Here is a 23,547-nt window from a genome sequence, read left to right on the forward strand (position 1 = left end):
ACAGAGAAAACGAACAATGTGGAAAACAATCTACCTGTCCCACTGAATCATATCGCACAATAAGTAGTCTATGTTAGTTCTCACACACACACACACACACACACACACACACACACACACCATTGTTGCATTTATATTCAGACACACCGTCTCCTTCTTAAGCATCAGTCTATGTGTTGTGCATGAGATCATACATCAGAGCGTTTGACGGCCTGTGTACAGTGCAGTTTCACCACACATCAAAGTTGCAGTGCAGATGGGATCATTGTCACTGGGTAGCATTTCTACACTGCACCCTCCAGGAATACAGAGAGCACAGATAGTTTCCTCAGCCATCAGAAGCATAATGTATGATAAAACCTAATTACATACACAATCCAACTTTCTACAGTCTGGTGTGTATTAGGAAGAAAAATCAAGTCGGTAAACACGGGAACAATGTGGTATAAACACCTGCCTACAGAGACATACAGCCTCAGTACCCCCCCATCCCACCAAAATGGGGCATTAGTGGGTATTAAACATCACAACAGTCTCATGAGAAACCCAAGTTGTGCAACACATCCCTGTAGGGAACATCTATGCTTGCTATTTGCTCTAAACCTCAAACGTGCGGTTCTGGCTGCACTTGGACCTCTGAGTAGCCAGAGCTGTGCAATTTTGGGAGAAACATGTGGTCCTACTTCCATCCCCTCCGAGATCACCTCAAGGTCAAATCCCCCCACCCCATTAAACTTGCCCACTGCTCCACCCAAACCCCTAACATCTCCCCAGTGGCTACCCACCCCAAACTAACCCCCGCCCCTCCCTTCCCCATTCCAGATCTGTTAGTCCCTGTTAAAGATGTTTGGGTTGATGCTTTCAATCCCTCCTACTTAAGCAAAACATCATCTGAGACATTTGAGAAGAAAGGAGGCCTATTTGGAGAAGGTGGTGTGCGGGTATGGGTTTAGGGGTAGTTGAGTATTGTTTCAGCTGGATGGAATAGGGCTGCTGAAACACAGTGAGCCTTGAATGATAATCTTATTCAGAGTTGACTGCGTTTTCTTTTGACCAGAGTCAAAAAGATTAAGTCAACATCATTCAAGCAGGTATAAAGTCTCTTTACTGATCACACATAGATGAAGTTTAGATTTTATACAAGCTTAATTGCAACTTAATCTTTGGCAGTAACAGACTTTTGAACATCTAATTTTTGAGACCAGCAAAAGGTTGAGGAAGCTATCATTTCTTGATATTTCTGTGATATCATCTCAGACAGATTAAGGTCAGGACTAGGCCATTTTTTTTCTTAATTTAGTTGTGCTCTTTGGGTCAAAGTGTTTTCATCATTCCATTTTGTACCCCGAGATTCAGATCTAGAACTGATATCCTGGTTTTCTCCTATAAAAAGCTGAATCCATTGCTCCCTCGTGACTACGATGCTCCCTCCACCGTGCTTCACACTTGAAACGGTAAGGCATTCGTGTTCGGTGGTTTTCTCCTTTCAAACAGTATTTTTTTTTTTTAAAGCTTAGCTATATGTCTAATTCATCTTGTATATGTTTATTTGGTTTGCACCTAGTATTTTTTAAATTACAGTTGTTGAGATTTCCATTAGCAATAGAAAATGAGACAGTCCTGAATTAAGCTTCTCACAACTTTGAGTTAAAGCTATAAATAAATGCAATAGAGAGTTTTCTACACAATGGAATGACCACTATTGACCAAACGTCAGCTACAAAGCAATACGCGATATTGATGATACACGAAGCAGTATCACTTAACATGTGGATGACTTTACAAATGTAGCCTTCTTTAAACAAGTAGTGTTGAATATTAGACTGCTGTACTGGAGGGCAGCCTTCCAGCTCTGGTCCAGATGCCAAACTAAACATGTGACTGTGTTGGGCTCAACTGTCACAGTTAGGTTCCAAAACTCTTCAATAAGTGAAGGCTTTGTTGAGCTCCACAGACCACAGCTAATAGCCATGTTGGAGACAATTGAGGTGAAGTGAAAGACAACATTTATCCAGAGCTAACAATTACAACTCCTCGTAATTTAAGTGAAATCGAAACCTTTGTTACTGGTAAAAAGCCAACGTGTGTCTTATATCCCACTGCTTGTTCAAGAAGCATAAATAAAGAAAGAAAGTGATCATTTACCCTTTCTCCACAATTAATGCTATCTTTTACATAACCATACTAAATTGATACAAATTGTTGGGTGTTTTAATACAGACTACCACGGCCACAGCAACCACAAGATTACTTTAAAAACATCCACAATATTGCATCGCCATTTCATCTTTCTGTACTGTGATACCCACATGGAGCCATGAATGCCAGGTTAAAGGAGGTGAAGTCTGATGAAATCTAAAGATGTCTAATGCTGTTAATTTAATGAGTAAACTGGAAATACATGAGAATAAAGGAGTTAATTTACTAACATTTGGATAAGAAATAATAATAAAAAAATAATAATAATCAGGCTTGTTCGAAGGCATTTTTGAGGCTCAAAATGTGGTTTTAGTGCCAGGGCTACAGTTGGGTTATGGTTAGGTATAAGGTAAGGGTTAGACATTAATTTTTCATGGCTAGAGTAAGCATTGCCAATTAGATGTCCTCACTAAGATATGAAAGTGTGTGCGTGCGCGTGTTATGAAGCACACCGGTTTCAGTACTCGTCCACCTTACCCCAATTGTTCTTGGCATCATTCATGCTTTTCAGATGTCTATAATGTAAGTGGTCAGTGGATTTAAATGTTTAGGAATAACAAAACTGAAAAATATCTTAATTTCCATTTAAATTATAGTGTGAAACAAAACCAGATGTAAAGTTTAACTAGCTGCTTTTGCAAAAAATAACCCACGCCTTCTTACCCTTGGGGGCAGCCGTCTTATGCTATTGTGAAGTCTCAGACTTAATTCTTCACAAACCAGACCTGTACTCCTTTTACACCTCATATACTCTATATGCTGTGGCATGTGGTCCATCAGGAGTGACACCACCCTCCACCACCATCCCCACGGTTCCCAGAAAGGGCCTCAATTCATTCGTCATTCCAGACACAGGCATAAAAACCTCCACAAAGATCACAGATGTCCCACAGCCTTTGATGCTGGCTGTAATCTACAGAAACACTATGGCTGCTATAGCCGCAAGGGAATACGCCAGGAATTCCTCAGCACTGTGCCCCGTGTGTGTCGACGACGCTGTAAAGGCAGCTTGATGCAGATAAAACATGAGGATAAAATCATTTCACGATTCAGTGGAGTGTCATTGAGGTTCTGAAGTGTACAAGCCTTTTATGTGATGGTATCAAAGGTTGTTGTATAACACTGTCTGTTAACAAAGAAGCTAAGTTAACTTTGGAAAGGCTCTGATAAACTTGACAGTAACATGAGGCTAAAGCTCCATGTCTTAACCCACAATACACCCAGTGTGGCAGCCAAAGAGGCATCAGTGGCTGACCATATGTCTAATTTACGATCCAGGATTAACTTTGATTCCTGGGATTACAGCAGGCCCAAAAGTAACCACCCTTTATCTGTATGAATTACATCACACCTGAAGTGCCTGACATTTAAGTCTCAGCACCCCCCACCAATTTTCCAGTTGCCCACCGATTCTGTGTGCTGGGAGGCTCAAGCTGCAACTAAAGCCTCCACACTAACAGGAGCTTAAGAATTAAGGCATTGAGGGGGGGGGAAAAAAAAAAAAAAAAAAAAAAACAGATGGAGAGACAGAAATTAGGTGAGGCCACTGCTACCAAACAGTGTTCTAAGCACAGGGATGCCACAATAAGCCAATTAGGTCTTAAACACTAGTATTAATGGTTATAAAAGCAGTTCAGCTGCAAAGTCTGAATGAAAGCGTACTTCTACAACCTAAACTCCTCAAACAAGCTTCAAAGCACATCCTCCTCCGAACAACACAAGACTATTCTGTATGCTCACATAAAAGCCTGACACTGAGGGCCACCTGCTGCAGATTCACATCCATCTTAACACAGACAAGCAGATCTAAACACTCAGGTGTCAGTTAGAAAATATAATGAGATGCATTCAGACAAACACAGGTATCAACTAGTGGCCAATCAGTGGGTGTATAAACAGGGGTGAAGGAAATAATGCAAAAACTGTAACGTAGACCTCAACACTGATAATATTAATCTGTGATGCCACATTGTCTCTAATGCCGAGTACTGACAGGTACAAACATGTCAGTACTTCTCACATGTTTGTACCTGTCAGGACGTCAGCCAGTGCTTCTGATATACACAATATGACATTTATATATTACAAAGCCATGAATAATTGGGTCATTTAGAGCACTAGACCAAGCTTTGCGTTCTATTCAAACCTTTCGAATTCAAAATTGTTGATTAATGATTGACAGCACGGTGGTTAGCACTGTTGCCGCACAGCAAGAAGGTCCTGTTTTAAGGAGGTTGTCGTTTTGAAATGGCGTTTTGCGATGTATTTGCTGGCTTTTCACTGAATGCTGTTCTTGTCCAGTTCACAAATTTCGTCTGAAAGAGCTGACCTTAAACAAGAAACTCAAGTTCTGAAGCAAAAATTTTAACAAAGTTTTTGCCAGCAGTGAAGTTGCAGTGTGCCCTCTGTTGGTCAACCTATGCAATGACCCTTTCATTTTTCAACTTTTATAAATGACAATACTGACAGATCAGACACTACTAGCTTCTCTGACAATTCGCTGTTATAAATGAAGGACATGTGTAGTGAAAACATTTAGTCAAATAAATTGTGTCAAGTACAAAAATATGTTGAAAGTAGATATTTCTGCAACACCCCATGTCTTGCTTAAAAATAGTTACTTTGTCCTGATTACCAGGTTCTCCTTTTCCCTGCACATGGAGACCGTCTTTAACAGCTTACTGAGCTCAGCTATTCACTGCTCTCTTATGACACAGTGCTTAAGTGCTATGCAACAGATCATATCCATACAGCATCTCTGTGTCCATCTCTATCTCTATTTCTCCATATCTATCTCTGTATCTAGACTGAAAAAAAGAAAAAAAAACCTACTGAATACTCCTAATGACCCAAATCCAAAGTCAGTAAATTTTGTTTAATTCAGTGCAAAACCATATACGCCTTCACAACACATCCATAAAACTACTTTTTCAAACGTCCAAGTAGGTATGGAGCCTTGAAATAGCTTCCTACATAAAACAGCCCCCTGCAGTATTAAGAATCCCTCATCTTTACATAGTGTCCTTGGAGGCTACAGCTGCAGTGCAAGGACAGCTGGCTGGAAAGCAGGACAGTGAGCAGAGAGGAAGGGAGTCTGCGGTTTGTTGCCTGCCAACTTCTACGAGCTTAGAGTCCCAACAGCCCAAACCAGAGTAACCTGTCCCCAAGCTCACTGCCTGAGCTACAAAATCTGAGCTGCAGAGCCCTAAGTCACTGCACTTACCTTGGCTGCAGAACTTGACGTGACTCAGGTAATTCGAGATCCATGGATTCCGGTACATTTTGGCAACAGAGTCAGGTGAGAGTTTAAGACAGAAAAGAAGTGAAAGACACGGGAAGACAGAACAGCTGACCGAGAAGTGATGCAACTACAAAAGTACTCCGTCAGTGCTCCGGGACAGGCAGAGAGGGAGGGAGAGGCGAGTCAGGTAGTATTAGAGAGAAGCAGGATAGAGGGAGGGAGGGGGAGAGAGAAAGATGTCCCAGCCGCAGTACCAGCATAAGCAGTGGTGGTCCTGACAGGCAAACAGAGGAGTGCTCAAGCTTTTGCTGCACTACACCTCTTCTCAGATTCACTCCTCTGCTCTGGCTCCTCTCACCAACCAATGTGGACTAACCGGTGCCCGCAATAACAACAACCTGCAGGTCTAAAAGCTGCTCAGCATGGGCTAAGCTCATTAGCCAAGGGAGCAAAATTAGGCCCCTTCTCTACTGCAGACTGGAGCAAAGTGTCCTGCATGCTTCAGAGTGAGCCTCAGAGAAGAGAAAGAGAGAGAGAGAGAAAAAAACAAAGCAAAACTGTGCATGCACGAGAGAGAGAGATAGTTATGCGAGTCCCACGAGAGCACTGCCTTCCCTTGGCTCACACACTCGAGTGGGATGCCAAAGAAACCGGTGCAGAGCGTCAGAAAAGGGAGGGAAGAGAAATAGTACGGAGTCTGGAGAACGAGAGTGGAAATAATGAGGGCAGGAAGAGAAGACGAGAAAGTTCAAATGACCCTCTCAGTCTGATGAGAAATTCCAGTCATCTCTCAGCAGGGACAAAATAAAAGGAACAGCATGGAGCTAGGCAGAAAAAAAAAAAAAGCTGGGAAGGGCAAAGAGAAGGTACGAAAGAAAGAGCGAAACAAAGTCAGGAAAAGAACGAAGGAGCGTGCGAGCTGTAATGGGGGAAACAGAAATGTGTCTGCTCGTGACTAATGTTACCATTACACCAACAGTTTGCTTCTTCCTAGAACAACTAATAAGAGGTGCAAAGGGAAGAGAACTAGGTTGATTTATTGATATCCCCACAATTCTCCTTTTAACACACTAATCAAACGTGTTTGTGTGATTCAAGCCCACATACACCAATGTTACACAGTGAGTCATGGCATGTAGAAACCCATTCTATTCTATTGTATGAATATGCTTTACGTGATTGCCAAGAACAAGACAAATGTGCTTGCACTCACACACCTCACCTATACGTCAATGTGACAACGACATGCTTATCACTGTAGTGAGAGGGCACTACAGGGAGGCTGGCACAGTGCCTGATGGTGCCTTTAACAAGATACTGTGGGGGGGGGGGGGGGGGGGGGGGGGGGGAGTGATGCATCTTATCTTTCTGCAGCACACAGAGAGAAAGCTGTCAGCGCCAAACACACAGCAGTCAACATAAAGCAGATCTTTTGGATGGAACCAGCCACAAATGTCAGTTTCTCAATTCAGTGGCTGAAAGGTGTCAAGGGGGGGGGGGGGGGGGGGGGGGGGGGGGGGAATAAAAACCACCTTCTTTAAAATATATTCATCTCAATGGAGCTCTTTTAAAACTTCCTGCAAATCTAAACTAGGTTATTGGACTGTACCGAAAGCACAAACATGCATCCATCATAACATTTGACGAAGAACATAAATCAGCCTTTTCCCACCACCTTGGACTATAAAGGTGTGCTAAGATGTAACAGGACTGTCTGACGATGGTGTGTAAACTGTAGAGGTGGCATGTCTGGATCCCTCTCCAGGATGAGCTCATCTGGCTCAGCGTGTGAGTGGCGCACATGCACACATCCATCACAGAGCTGCCAGTTCACACCGTGGCTGAGTGGGTGGAGAAAGCGCTACCTGCACGCAACGCTCAAAGTGTTACTTTCAATGTCAGTAGTTTCGCAGACTGACAGACACCTGACAACTGATGCAGTGTATTCATAAAATGAATGAGTTTGCATACAAGTGAATTTTACCTAAGGAGATAAAGGAGCTAGAGGACACCGATACTATCAGCCAAAGCTGGCCGTTAGCCGACCTTTAGCTACTGATAATCACAACTGCTGATAAATGGGGATTTCAAAACGCAAGAAACACCCATTGACAATATTATGAGTGTTGCTGTTTAACTAGAGGCCACTCTGCAACTTCCCTGTTCAAGTGAGATTTCAGGTCCTAAGTTTTAATTAACCCTCAGCTTTCTGCCTTTTACATATCAGTGGGCCTTTCATGCACTCTCAAAGCTTCGACATGGCATGACCAAAAATACCTACAGTACTTTCAGTAACAGGGTATGAAGGCTGGAGATATACTTTAGATAAACTATGCAATGATTCGTGCTGAAAAACAAATTATTTAACCATCAATGGTCTGAGGATGTTTTTTTTCCCCTTTTGAAAAGGTTATCAGAAGAATATGTTAACAGAAGCATCGTCTTTTAGTCTCATCCACTCACCGTGGGTCCGCTTACAGCATCAGGCAGTTATCCGTTTCCATCCACCATTCAGCGTTTACAAATGCGTGCAACCAAAGCCTGCTTAAATCTGAATAATCACCAATATCACTCAATATTGTCCTTGCCTACAGTCTCTGTATGTTCATACCTGTTTACAGAAGTTAAGGTCAGAGGGTTTGAATAATTAACCAAAATCCTCTTTAAGCAACTTCTCAATAAATTGTTGAAAACATGCAGACATTTATTTAATTTGCACTTTTAATTTAAGTCAACCAGCCACTTTAATTATGTGCATTTAGCCATTTGTCTTGCCGTTAATGCCAACATATTAACCCCCCCCACCCCACCCCCCAAAAAAGAAAAAAAGAAAAAAAAAAACAAAACCACATACACACCACCCACACATATTTCTAAATGTGTGTGGCAACTGTACTAATGACGAAGAAAAACTTTTACCTCCCATCTGGATGTCTGCCTTGTATGTAATGTTTGATTTTGAGTCATCGGCTTTAGGGGTGACATCAGTTCAACAAAACCACTAGACTGCTTCTGCCCTGTTATTATCAATCATGAGTCTTCAGTGCCAAGGGTGGGCAAGACTTTACAGGTTGCTGCAATGATGCACTGTTCTTGTTTTCTTCGTCTTTGTGGTGTAATCAGATTTTACTTGGCAGGATTACAGGATGACGCAGTACTGTATAAACAAGCGCACACAAAATAATTTTAAAAGAAAAAGATTTTTAAAAGCTGTTTCATCAAATATGGGGAATGTGAACAGAGTATTGTTTAATACTTCAAACAAATCAGATGACCTAAGCCTGCTACTGATTACCTAATTTAAAAATCAGTGTTTAAGCTTAATTTCACTGTGTTTACTTCTTTTAAACTCTTTTTAAATCCATGTTATAATGAAACACAGAAAACAATTCCCATTTACTCTCCTTAGAAACTCTGTGGGAGCTTGCGTTTGCTCCTGTAAATGCTCACATGCAGACTATAAACCAGCCTACAACACGTAAACGAATGGTTGAATGGAGACCATAAACTGGAACAAATGGCAGCGAACATAGAAATTTAAGACATCTTTGCTGTCACACAGAAAAACACTGACGCCCATGATGAGGGTATGTAAATGTCTGACTACAACTGTGTTTCTATTGAACGAGAGCTTTTTGAGGAAACCACTAAAGTATCAAAACTCATCTATTATATGAGAGAAGTGAGAATTTGTTCTGATGGTCAAAGCTTAGGGATGATGGGTTTATGCCAAAATAAGCATGCATTCAGTGTGAGTGCAAAGCTTTTGGTATGGTCAGAGATTGTGACAGCTCAATACTGACGCTTGGAATGATAGTAAATAATTCACAGTATTTTTTTCTTTAAGGGCAAGTATTAAAATAAGTTGAATTGTCACATGCAGTCATTCTGCTAGTTTGCCTAAGTAAAGCCTAAGCAATAAAAACTGAAAACAACTAAATTGTCAGCTAATCAATTCATAGCTTAAGCCATGAAAACAAATGAAATGTAACTAGCATGAAAAGAAAAGTAGCTTAACTGTTAAAGTTATGAAAGTAATATTTCAGATGAAGCTGCGTTACCCAAGATACTTTAAATATGTACTACAAACAGTGTCATTTGGTACGTAAGCAGTCGGTTGTTAAAATGCGAGGATGTATGGGTAGGTTAAGGCGTTAAACACTGTGAGAAAGACACTTTACGTTTTTGAAGTTTAGCATGACTGAGAGTGAAGAAGTTTGTGCTTAATATCATAATAGCAGAGACACACCTCACCACTCATCATTCCCCAGATGTTCACATTCAAGGTGGACGTTGTTTCAGTCTGGACAAGCTCACATGTGCAGCCAGTCATGGGGTCATTATTAGATAAACACTTCCAGATAGGACATGTTTGCACTTAGAATGACCCCCTGTGTGGAGAGGCATCACAACGTGTCTGCGAGGAGAGAAGTGCCTAATGACTGCATCACATTCCCGGTTGGAAAACCTCTCTAAAGACAGAGAATGTGGAGAAAGAGGGAAAAGTGCGAGCTTTTCCAAGGTACTCTCTTTCTCTGGGCTCTTTTGCAGTGCTCCTAGAAATAAAGTCCAGATTTATAGCATCCCCGAGGAAAGATATCCATTTTGTCTGGCCAGAGAGCAGTGCACGGTTCCAGTGCATGTGGCCATGCTGTCTCTGCAAATACATAACAGAGCTCAAACCCCGGCATCACAGTCATAAATTCCATATAGGGGGGCTGCCGAATGAAAGGTAAAGATATTCATATGCACACGTGAAGGGAGTTAGAGGAGGGGAGGCTGAGGATAAAACTCCATTTGCCATGTTGTTAAATGTCTTTTACTGGGCATGATGGGTTTTCAGTATGATGCAAACAGATTCTTCTAGGTGCCCTTTGACCTTCAAATAGTGTGTTAAGACAGAAGGTTTTTGCAACATGTCACTGACAACTTGATCTCAATATAGAGCGATTACTTTAAAAGAAGTTTGGTTCCTCTCCCAGTCTGGATGCTGAATTTATTGGAGGTTTTTGAACTTATGACTACTTTAATTTGGACCATTTTAAATCATCAGACGAACTTCACACTCATGAACTGATGCCAATATCCCCATCTCCATGATCACTAATTTTTTGTTCTTATAAATGTAACCCCACAGTGATTCTGGGTCTGCTGACCCTTCTTAGAACAGCTCTGTATCTAAAATAAAATGCCAAAACCACCCAAATATGATAAAACAAGGTTTAAAGTCTTCTCTTCAACTAAAACACAGGAGTGCCTAGAAATGTTATATTTTATAATATATATGAAAGACACAACTGCTGTCCCATCATGGTTTCTGGACTCATTTTGCATCATTAACATTAGCCTCACGTCAGTTTTATGGAGAAGTAGGGCTGTGCCATTTCATAGCATCTGCACACATTTCTATGCAATATGAAAATGTCACATTGTTAGGTCATTGCAATGTCTTGCATCCAAGTTCCATAGTATGAGCAATGAGTGTGAGAGCTCCATGCCCCCTCTGTTTATGATTTACTTCCTAAAAAGGGAGGTACTTGAACAACCTTCAACAAGGTATAGTATTTTCAACATATGCAGATATTTAAAAAAATAATAATTGTGATGCAACTTTGAAGCTAGGCTGTCTACCCCATCCAGAAGTGAAAATAGTTAGACCAGATGGTGGTGTACCAATTTATCATCCAATGCTAGCACGCTTAGCAAGTTACATTCATAAATTGTATAGAAGTGACAACTGCTCCCTAAAGGTGGGTGGGTTGTGTGAAATAAAAGGACTGAACTGAAGAACCGTTTCTAAACATTTTTCACCCAATAAAAAAGCCCAACATATGTATTCCTATTAAAAGGGCTAGTGTTAACATAAGTTGGCTAGCTGACTCAAATATGAAACTTTATGGGATACCTGAGCTCTGAAAAGCCGTTCAGGTCAGATATATCAGACCTCAAACTTCAAAAGACGTTCCTGGACAAGATCTTAAAACTTCGTTATCAACTTGCTTTCTGAACGGACTTTGAAACTTTACAGTTATACTGAAAATAGATCCTGCAACGCTGACCTTCTCTGGCAATAGTGCTCTATTAACCCCCAGAAAACCCCCCACAAACACCTCAGCATAGCTTTCCCAGAATAACACAGATAAGAGGTCTTAAGCAGACTTCATTGTCTCTGAAGTGCTCCAGCAACTCAACTCTAGGCCCAACACAGAGTTAAAACATGAGCTAACTAATGTTCTAATATTGTATTACTTTTTAAGAGGGACGGAGGTGGAAAATAATTTAATTACCTTAATTTCCCATAAAGCCATTAGAAAAATGTCATCCCTTATTTTTGTTAATCTTGTTTGTTTTTTCCTCTGCATTTTGGTTTTTAATTATCTTTGTTTAAACAAACAAACAAACAAATTAATAAATAAAAAGGTGAGTGAAAAAGAAATACTCAGTGCATCATGGGTAGCCCCCAGGAGCCTTGATCCATTGCAGTGTAACTCAGGGAGGTTTTGGGGTCACCTGAACCAGCCCTAACTATAAGCTTTATCAAAGGGGGCCTGAAAGCTGAAGGCTCTGCCTCCCATTGTACTTTTCCATGCCATAGGAATTACATGTACGGCAGCAGTCTGAGAGCAAAGTGCTCTACTGGGGTGATGCAGCAAGATAAGACAACGCCTGATTATTTAAGACCTTATATGCGAGGGGAAGGATTTTAGATTTAATTCTGATTTTTAACAAGGAGCCACTGTAGAGGAGCCAGTATAGAAATATGAAAATATGCTCTCTCTCTTTCTGCCGATACCAAACGCAGATCCAATACCTGCAAATAAATGTGAGCTTATCTGAAGTCTACTTTGAATAAATTATCCAGAAAATAACATAACTCAAAAAAAGAACCTCAACAAATTTTGATGAATTATTTCCTCCCGTGATTAAGTACCTAAAATATTAACAGTCAGTGGACAACACGCTTTCCATACCTGTAACTGCAATTAGGATTAATATGTAATTATATAAGCCATCTGCTCCTCAATGATTATGTGACCCACGAGGCATGTGATGCACCTGCAAAGCTGAAACAAGTCTAAACTACCCGATTCCAACTGAGCCCTGGGGAAACATCTATACCCAAGTCAGCGTGCGTACACACATACACGCATCCGCACACACAGCTTTGAGCGCTTAAATAAACACGTGTGTGCTTTAGAGTGATAAACACTGCACATCTGGTGAGAGGAGAGAGCGCTACAGAACCAAGATTCTTTATCAACTCTGCTTGCCAGAGAATTTGTTTCCACCCTCAAGCGCCATGGACACCTTCCCAGGAACTGTCATCCTGGAGGATGGGAACGCTTAAGGGTATGGATAGAGATACTGGAGGAAAGCTCATGTCTCGACCCAGAGTGAGGCGAGCCAGCAGAGTGGAGGCTGCCACTGGTAAAGGGAACCAAATGTAGCTACAATGATCAGTGCCTGGCAAGATGCAATTATTTCCAGAGTTAAGAGCTGGGAACTCAGTGAACTATGGGCTTGGTAGTCCAGCTCTGCTATGTCCGAATAAACATTATCAATGGCACAGGTACTCAGCTAAGAGCAATGAAATACCTAAATAAACTCAACTATTTTGCTAAATAGTCTCTCCTAGCAGTGATCGTCATGTCTTGGCCAGCAAAAGCAGACGTGGCAAGTCAGCCCCCGTGTTTGACTTCTACATGGTGATTAAAAAAATGAACAACGCTTTACCTTGAAAGCATTTCAAGCACGGATGCAAAGTCCCAACTTTTTCCAGATTCATTAAGATTGGCAGATACATGAAGCATAAAGGTATCTGCCAATACCAAGTGCAGATCCATTAGTAGGGTTACATTCATTTTTATATCTCTGAGGAAGAGAATTGATCTAACGTTTTATAACAGAATGTAAAAAATAAATACATCGAAAAAATATATACCATTACTGGAATTTATTAGAAAATGTTGGAGAGTAACAGGGTTAAGTTAAAGTTAAATGAAGACGTTTAAAAAAAAAACAAAAAAAACAAAAAAAAAAAACCACGTGTCCAAGGTTTTCATCAACTTGCTTGACAACAGTTTGCAGTCCAGTTAAAAACGATTGCAAACATTCAAAGAAAAGTTATTGCACATGTCAAATATTTCCGCTGGCCCTTTGCTACAAACTTCCTGCATTCCTCCATTATGTGTTAGCTTCCCTGCTAGCAACCTGCACACTTTTGGAGTAAACAGAAAATATAATTAACAGAGTCCAAGCCCCACTGACTGGCTCAATCAGTGGGCTCACTGATCCAATCCAGGATCGCAAAGATATCGGATCAATCCGTCCCTAGTTTACAGAACATAGGGAATTATGTCTTCTCTTAGTGTCAAACCTGATGATTCCAGTTTTTCAACATTCACATCAGTTTAAGAGGAGTTCTTGAGCTTCATTAACATATAGACTTGTGGATAGACTGTCAATACAGTGCTGGCAGTACATTCTCATAGAGTTAGTTCACCCTCACTTTACATCAGCTACATCTCATCTACTAAATCCAACACCACAGCTCAATGCTGCAGCTAACACTTAATGTTTCAAGATAATCCAGGCAGACTTCATGCCAAAATGGGACATGGATTCAATGACACAATCTGATTTGAACATTTGAACCACACACGACTGTAACAAAAATCACAAATGACTATGCTTTCAGCTGGAGAACAAATCCAAAACCAAAATTTGAGGTCAGTGCCAAGGACAAATACTTTACCTCCTACATGCTATTACTTGCGCTCCATAAATCACCATTCATAAGATATCAGACCCAGAGCTTGTGATTTTAAAATAAAAGAAAAGCTGTCATGTAGGAGTAAAAATGAACAAGAGTCACCACAAGGGATCACAAAGACTAATAAGCGTCCTGCAAGACTCTGGCTGCTACGTAAAGAATGGTGTATATGCATCTAAGTGGCTTCACGGCAAAAAAAAAACAACAAGCTTTCAGCACCACAAAACTTTCTAATCTCTCCAAATTATGCATATTGTCCTTAGTATATATTTTTTTAAGTTTTCTCTTTCTGAAGTATCTGTGGCTCGTTGAATTTTCTATGTACTTCCTTACAAAAAGTCCAGGATTCCAGAACCTTGTGAGATGTTACAGAGACATGGTTAAAAAAAATGCAAGCATAAACACAAATCCAGAGGACTTTCTCCAAATGACCGTACCAAATTTCAATCCTTTGTACCATAGACAATATACAAACATGGACTAAGCTCGTGGTTCCATAAAGTGAAGCCAGTGCCGAAGTGCCTTCAATAAGCATTCTTATAAAGACCAGTAGGGGGCGACTGCTTTGGTTACAAAAAGAATTGTACAGTCTGTGGATCCCTCACTCTGTGAGCTCAGCAAACACTTCCCTGATGATTTTATGGGCTCAATCATACTGAAGGAAGGTCAGTTAGTAAATTTTGGTCAGGAGGATTAACGCCTGGTAAGTCTTCACTAACCAACTGGTGCTAAGCCCATCCTTTAGATGCAATCTATGCATTTTGATGATCCAGTGTTTGACTAAAACATTAAAAAGGTAGAGATACTTTTTGTGCTTTGCCAACACAGCTTTGCTACATGGACACATTAGCACAGTGCTAATTCAGTGTTTAAAAAGTTTTTAAAGTCACAGAAAGATCAGAAGGAGCTATAAACAAACCACAGGAAGCCAGTGTACTCCTAGTGGCATTTTACACAATTTTATCATCACTTTCCTTAAAAATATTCAATGGCTAACCAGACAATGGAAAGGTAAAGCTATGACCTGTGAAGCCAAGTGTCATGCTGATCCAGTGATTTGACAAAGGCAAAGTATGTCAAACGAAGGAACCTTACAAGGTTAAAGGCTGATCTGTAATGACAGAACAGTAAACAAAACAAAGCTTAAGCTATTCTAAGTACTATTTAATACATCAGTCCTGTGGTTTAGTGAACCCCGGCTAATGACAAGAGGATGTCCAGGCTAAAATAAAGCTGTGGACAACACTAACCCTTCATAAAGGCTCGTTCTGTTCCTTAAATAAAGGTCCAAGTCAAATTTATTATGTCCTCTGATAGAACAGCACAGGACCACACTATCCATCCTGACAGATAAACCAGCCATCAGATCCTGAACTCAAGTCGCTGGAAGGAAATGATAGACAATCACACTGCCTCAAGTTCTCCAGATGAGAGAACACATACATTAATACTCTCACACACATACGCGCGCGCACGCACACACACACACGCGCTTCCTGGATTAGGTGCTTTGGATCTCAGCCAGTGAAATCATAGAAAGTCTGACATCACGACAAACAGCTGAGAAAAGTAAATGACAGTCAACCACTGACAATGTGTAACCAAAGACGGTCACAACGTCACCGCTCTGCTTTCCCTTCTTCCTCAAAGTCGGAAACCAGATCAGACCTCAGCCAATTAAGTGACTGTGAACCAGGGCTCGTGTATTTTTGGAGCAGAGGTAAAAATAACTCCCTTTGCTCTGGGTTTTCTGACTAAATGATGTATACAGGAGTGTTTGTATATGAAGCCTGAATATTTCATTCCAAATAGTTTGGGTGTTTTCTTTATTTTGTTTTTTTTCCTCCATGAAAATTATTTTTAAGAAAGACTTCCTCACACACCACCTGCAGGCAGTTTGACTGTAGCTGGCTCAAGAACACTGCTAAAGCTCGTCATGAGTAATAATTAAAGATGGGGTTTGTATAAACGGAAAAGCTTGTGTAAAATGTTTTGTGTGTGTTGCCCTGTTAGGCAGGGCTCTATTTCTGTCTGTGTGTCCTGACGGAGCGAGAGCAGGTGCAGCACAATGAGCAACTGTAGTCTCCCCAACCAGTCACTCACCACTGAATGAATCACACATGGAGGAGCTCACCAGCCCCCCAGATTCAAAATCTCACTCAGGCCATTAGTTTGCTTGAAACGTACACAGATAAAACAAATCACTGAATAACTCCCACCCGACATATTTTCTACAAAAATCATAGATAAGATATGCAACAAGTCACTGTTAAAAGAAGGCATGTATAGACTGGTGCAATTTAAAGCTGTTAAAGTTCAAATACACATAAAAACTCAAATACACCGGCTTATTATTAAAGCCTCTGTATTATAATCTAAACTGTATTTCAACGACACCACTTAAAAACGACATTTTAGAACAGCAAGTCTGAAAAAATATGGTGTTGATAGGAAACAATCTCAAAATCATCTAATATTTGGCTGCATTATTAAAATCTTTAAAAAAAAAAAAAAAAAGTAACTTAAGCACATTATTTCACTAGCCGTAGAGAACATACCTTGATAATGTAGGTAATCAAAGAGCCAATGATCCTTAGTAAGTGTTTCTGGTGGATACAGAAGTCTTTCCAGGATATTGGGGTCTAACAGTTCTAAGCCTTGTGGAAGGTCAGCGCTCTGGAGGCTTGTGGGATAGGACTACTGGGGCATAAAGATAGACTGACAGGCCCAGATACCCCCCACCCACCTTCTATCTACAAGCCTCCTTTAGGGACGCATGTGCGGTGGCCAGATCTACAGCAGGCGTGAACTCGAGAGGTGGGTAGGTGGGTGACAAATTTAGAACGGTGCTTTCCCAGTCCAACAGCGGCAGGCCAGATCAATCAAATGATGAAAATCACAAGTACTAGTCATGAGGCCAATTAAACCGAGGACAGTGAGAAGTCAAATCAAAGGAAAACGCTGCACTCAAAAACTGTAATCGAAATTTGCATTTATAAACTTGGGATGAATTTAGGAACTTAAAAAAGCTCATAGTTGTAGTAAGGCCTGATTTGACCATCCCAAACCTGAATTCCCTTCTTTTTAAAAAAAACCTAAGCAAAAAGGTTATGGACTGCTGTCATGACACTCCTCTAAAATTTATTGATAAAATTTTGAATTCATTGCTCACTGTGAAAACAAAGCAGCTGCTTTATAAACTTTATAAATAAAAAACCATTTACCATTTTAGAGTTACTGAGTGTGCTTTGCAGTTTCTTTGCTTCTATTAAACTTCTTTAAGGTCAGATGCAATCTTTGCAGGAACTGAATTCAATCTGTTCCCTTTGAATAATGTGGTTCACAACAACCAGTCTGTCTTCAGAAGAACAGATTTAGAGTCTTTATGAGAAAGGGCATCTTTACAACCCTCATCACTTTAACTGGAACATCAAAATCCAAGTAGTTCTTGGAGAAATTGCAAGCGCGTATTCTTTTGAGCGTAAAGAAAAAAAAAAAGATTAAATCAAATCAAATCACTTTTTATTGTCACATCACATGTGCAGGCACACTGGCACAGCACATGCGAGTGAAATTCTTGTGTGCGAGCCCCACAAGCAACAGAGATGTGCAAACACAACAACACAAACGAGCAAAATACAAGAATGGCCAACCTGAAACTAATAAATATATGTACAATATATAATAGTGTATGCATTTCTGGATGTGTATACTAAATATTTTCCTACGTGTGTGTGTGTGTGTGTGTGTGTGTGTGTGTATACACATTTTTACAAATTAAATAGTAAAAAAATAAAATAAAATAATAATAATAATAATAATAAAATATATAAAATATACAGAGTTGAATATGTGCAAAACAAGTGGCATTTATATACAGTGTGGAGTGCAGTAAGTGCTCACACACACACTATATTTTGTTATGGTAACTAAGATAAGACCTGTTTTAAAAAATAAATAAAAACCTGACAGAAAATCTGGAGTTATTAGCCAAATTAGTTTGTGACTTTGATAAACATCAGTTATCTATGCAGGAATTTGCTGATTCCAAAACATTCCCACTTAATAGTACTATTAATAATAGTTAATAGTACCACTCCTCTTACAGACAGTATAGTGCTGCAGAGGTCAAGAAAACTGTATGGAATAGTTGTGAGTTGTTCTTCCTTGCTTGCGCCTTGGACATAAAATTAACTTGCTTTTAATGGAAAGTGTCTAAAAATAAACTCATTGGCAAAACTGGTTTAAGAACTTTGACATTGAGGTTCTGACAGCACTCAATCTCCCTAAAATAGACCTCTGCTGGTCTCTTGGATCAATTTCAGCTGTCAGGCCAGTAATCCTTCCAGTGTACACAAACTAAACAGACAAATGCATTTGCATTTTGTCTGTCTCGCACAAAAAGCTCAGGTCATCTTACTGGTCTCCAAACACATAAACTATGGACTTAGTAATGAGCTTAGGTCTGTAAACAGTCTGTTCAAGAAGCAGAGAAAGCTTCATCTTTCTATTACACCTTCCTTTCAGTCTGTCCACTCTTTGGACAGACTTAGAGGAAGGAAGGAACTCAAAGACTCAAAGATAAGGGTGGGGGCTCTGCAACGCACAACGTGACAGGCAGCCTCATGTAGTAGGTAGGCAGAGAAAACGTTACATGTCTTTTGGGTTTTTTTTAAATAATAATAATAATAATAACAATAATAACAACAACAACAACAACAATTATTATTATACATATTTTGGAGTACAGAATCAGAGACAAATACTTCCACTGTGGCTTGAAGCTTTACAGCAAACAGCACCATCTAGTGCTGGTCATGCAGCATAACCACAGTATAAATACAGGCCTCAGTAGCTTTCTAATTCCTGACATCACCTCATTCTCCAGAATTTCTGGCTTGTTTATGGCTGTGTGAAAAGGTAAACCGTAAAAGTAATTCAAAGTTTTTTCAGCTGGTATAAAAAGCAGCTGCAGGCACAGGGCCAAGCTTTGAGCTTCTGTAGTATTGTGCTCTGAGCTTTGAGAGCGATGGGGTTCAGCTGCTCCAGAGCTAATTAGCAGAGCAAAGCAGTTGGAGAAACATTAGCTCTTCCAAAGCCAGCAGAGAACTGTGGGAGCAAATGTGATTTCAATTTAGCCCCTTGTTAAGTCAGAACTGAATGCTGATTGCAAACATGCCCCGACCACACTGAACTGTCAGCAAAACAGAAAAATCAGGGCAAAAAGCACTCCACTCCTGTTTTTCCATAAACAGTTGCAAACAGACCACAACAATGCCCCAGGATGCAGAAAAACTGGAACTATGAGTACTATTAAACCTGCTCCCTTCATTGGCTGATGTCCTTTGATGGGGATCAGCCATGCAGGCAGTCTGAGCATACTCAGCAGCTCCTGTTTTAAAGGAAGATTCTGGAATCAGCACAATCAAATCCAAGACCATGATTCTCAGCTGGAAGAGGGTAGAGTGTCTACTCTGGGTCAAAGACAAGTTACTGTCCTACATGAGGGACTTTAGGTGTCTTGGGGTCTTGTCCACAAGTCCGCAAGACTGACAGATGGGGGCAGCAGAACAGATCTGTTGTGGTGAAAAGAGCTGAGTATAAAAGAAATTAACATTCCTACTCTCACCTATGGTCCCGAGCTATGGATAGTGACCAAAAGAATGAGGTTGCGGACACAAGCAGCGGAAAGGAGTCTCCTTCCAAGAGTGGCTGGGCTCTGCCTTACAGATAGAAGCTCAGTCATTCAAGGGGGACTTTAAGCACAGTAGCTCCTCCACATCGAAAGGAGCCAGTTGAAGTGGTTTGGGCATCAAGCCTTCTGGACGCCTTTTAGGTGAGGTATTGTGGGCATGTCCTACCATGTTACAACTGTAGAAATAAGATGTTTCGTGTTGTTGCCAGTTGAATTTCTCAGTTGCTCCTGTTACCTTTGTTGTTAAGAGCAAAGCTCTGACCCATGCCAAGCTCAAGAAATATCCTGTCTCAATGTGATGCTGAAAAACAAATTCTCTAATGCATTCATTACTTCTATATAACATTGATGAAGGGCATTTCTTCTTGTCATAGATCATTTTGCAGAATCCCTGTACCAGGTTTTATGCACAAAACCAAAGCATTATGCAAAAATATGTGTTTAAATAAACCTGGATGATCGTTTAAATCTTTAGGAGAAGAGTTGCATGGAGATAACATGTAAACAGTCACAAGAAATAAACTGCAAATAAATAAAGTAACTAAAGAATCAACTGTTTTCCATGACTGAATATCATTCAGACTTTAAGGAAAGAAAAGTCACTGTCTCACTTTTGTAATGAGCAAATATAACAAGTCAATAAAATGAGAACAACCAGCAAAAGCTGGATCTCCCAAATGTTTGCTAATTTTCCAGAAAAGTGACAAGTTTCAAAATCTATTTTAACCTAGACGTCTAGCTTTTAAATACATAATATCCAGTGAATTCATCTAAAACATTAACTGAATAAAAAGTACACCAAATATTTTGCAACCAAATGCTCCGTCTACAAAAATTAAGTGGGTGGACATGTACTATTCACATGTTCAGTAACACGGCAAAACTTCAAACCTCACCTCGATTTTGCTGCTTGTTTATGCCCATCAGAGCCCAGCTTGAACCTTCATTCAACACAGCTCTGTTCTCTCAAACTACACAGTAAGCATCCAGATGAGTCGGCACACTCAAAGTTTCTTTCTCTTGTTAAACAGTTCACAGTCTCTACTTTCAGCTTCTAGTGCAATGTGCATTAGGTCCAGACCTTCCATGAGCACCTTATACTGCAGCACAAGATTTCAAGGTGTCACTAAGTGGCCATAAATAGACAGTCAAAGAGCTGATAAGAGCTTCAAAGAGGGCAGATAAAGGAGTTAGAGGGTCAAACAAAAAGGAAAAAATTGGGGGTAAAAAAAGATGTGTCTGATTAAAAGTTAAAATTGCAAAGAAAAGCAAAGAGATGACCATAAAAAGATGCATTTTTCCCCCGAAGCTGTATTTACACAGCAGACATCTTATCTTGACAGCACCGTCGATGACAGTTCCAGGCCCTCTGCTCCCTCTGTGTCTATCAGCTGTACTCCAGTCTTCTCTCTCGCCTTCATCATCCTACACTGCCACTGACCTACATGTCTACTTGGCAGCAGCAGAAATGACATTACACTAACCAGACCCCTCTTTCACCAAAGCCTGCCGCTTGGGCCCCCAGTTAGACTAACGGGCTTTCAAAGGACATTAATGGGCGGATATGTCCAACACAAGAGCAATCATACAGCTCAAATGGGACAAAAATGGAAAAAAAAAAAAAAAAAAAAGAGAGAGAGAGCAGCTATAACAAGTAAATGATTGGCCAGAGCATGATGAGTGGGCTGTACCTTTCATAGCTCCCCTGCTTCCAGTTTTTCTTTATGAACAGATTGTCTCCAGGAAAAATATCCAGTCAGAAGAAAACAAAAGAAGCAGGACAGTGTCAGACTGTCAGAAGGTTAGGACTGGACAGACTAGTGTGGAATCAAATGGTGGCTCACCAGTAACCACAGCTTACAAATCAAAACAGGCGGTGACGAGTGCTGACCTGCTTAGGCAGCAACAGTTAGCAAATAAGTGAGACTTCTGGGAAGGGATCACTATGAAACCAGTCAGGGGAAGTACAACCAGGAGTGTGTGCCTGACATCATGCTGGTGATAAACAGAAATGGGAATCTGTCCTAATCAGCTCCAACAAAGAACGAGAATTAAAGGGGGGGGGGGGAGACCAAGTCACCCGGCAAAGATAGGAAGGGGAGGAATCCCTTTCCATTCCTTCCAGCGGCCCTGATGACTCAAACAGGGGAACAATAAACCAGAAAAAGCAACAGCTCAGAGGCCGCTACTTTCCCATATGGCCGCAGCCCAACAGCCATAAGCAACAAACGCATTTTAAATATGATTACAAGCATCTTTTACATTATCCTGAACTTTAAAAAATAAAATAAAATCTGTAGAAGTGAAAAATAAAAACAAAATATCGCTTCTTCTATAAGTGTAGCTGTCAGTTTAAAGAGCATGGTGTTAGTAATCATCAAAGTCTTAAAAAGTTAGCAATCAGCAGGCATAAACGAACATTTTTTATTTGGACCTTCGGTTTGGTCTTCAATGCAGTGTCATCTGTCTATGTTAAGGTTGAATGCTCCACTTTCGCTGGGCGGAGAACAGAGGGTTTAGCAGCTGCCTGCTGCTTGGAACAGAAAGTGAGCCAAACAGCGAGCAACAAGAGCAGCAAACCCAAATAAATCTGACTTAAGAGCATTAAGGGAGAATGAATATTGTGAAAAAGTGCTGTAACCATCTCAGACTAAGCTGACAAACAGCCCAAGTAAAGACTGGTTTAGGGCAATCAAACAACAAGAGAGTGTGTAGATGTGGAAAGGAAAACAAATAAAACTAATTTTTAAAATCTACTACAGCTGCTGATTCTTATAGCGCTTGGTAACCTAACTGGTTTTCAACATAACCAGCAGGAAATGCATCATCAGATTAATATGGATAAACAAGTATCACTGGTGTGTTCAGAAGTCTTCAGCAGCTCTGCAATTGTGCATCAAGGTTACACATACAGCCACGTGGCCGTGCCATCTCAGGCATTCTGCACAAATGCTTTCCTATAAAACAGGGGTAGGCAACCTTTCTGATGACGAGTGCCATCTAAAATTTCCCCAGACGTCAATGTGCCATATGATTATATTGTCTGTCAGCCTGTGGCACTTAGTGATGACTCCGTCTTTAAGTCATCACCTACTTCTGATCAGCCCTAACTGCCTAGACGTGACAGGAGGAGGGGTGATGATGGGAGCACCTGGAAGCACCTGGTAACATCACACATCATGACCTCACTCAGCTGCGTCTGGTCTCTCGTTTCTGACTAAGTATAACTAATTTCAAATATTTGAACTGACACAACTGACATGACCTAACTGCAACCTCTTTCTTGTTTCAAGCCTGCTGTCATAGAGAGTGTCCTGTTTCAGCATGAGTCATATTTATCTCACACAGCACTGCGAGCTACAAGTTTCACACACACATACACACAGATTTTATATAAGTGAGAAAGAGAGAAGTTAAATTGATGGGTGAATGTCAAAAAAAAGGTTTCGTAATAAGAATGTACAGTAGACACATAACATACACATACTCCTAATTTATGGAGAGAACCGTGTGGGTGGATTTGGAGAGAGTGTTTATTTGTACTGGAGGTGGGTCCGTGTATGTATGGACACTGAAGGAACTCAGGAAAATGAGGACTAAATTATGGTTTAAGCAAACAGCAGGAAGCTGTAACAAACC

General features: G+C 40.5%; 1 protein-coding gene across 15 annotated transcripts in view; it reads right to left on the reverse strand.

Annotated features, from left to right (window-relative positions):
* Window positions 1-23,547, reverse strand: part of svila (supervillin a) — an 80,284-nt gene that overhangs the window by 45,308 nt on the left and 11,429 nt on the right. For 8 of the 15 annotated variants that reach the window (XM_085418116.1, XM_085418114.1, XM_085418117.1 and 5 more), the window contains exon 1: window positions 5,423-5,876. The exons of 2 other annotated variants lie outside the window; for them this stretch is intronic. In XM_085418116.1, coding sequence (XP_085274242.1) covers window positions 5,423-5,480 — 58 coding nt within the window. In that variant the 5' untranslated portion in view covers window positions 5,481-5,876. Of the gene's footprint in view, window positions 1-5,422; window positions 5,880-16,771; window positions 16,909-20,804; window positions 20,983-21,599; window positions 21,760-23,547 lie in introns of those variants that run through there. 5 more of the 15 variants (XM_085418111.1, XM_085418110.1, XM_085418120.1 and 2 more) reach the window with 5 other exon arrangements.

This window comes from Rhamphochromis longiceps, linkage group LG9 (assembly GCF_057381845.1).
Source record: "Rhamphochromis longiceps isolate RC_006_pf linkage group LG9, R_longiceps_female_GT1.1, whole genome shotgun sequence".
NCBI lineage: Eukaryota > Metazoa > Chordata > Actinopteri > Cichliformes > Cichlidae > Rhamphochromis > Rhamphochromis longiceps.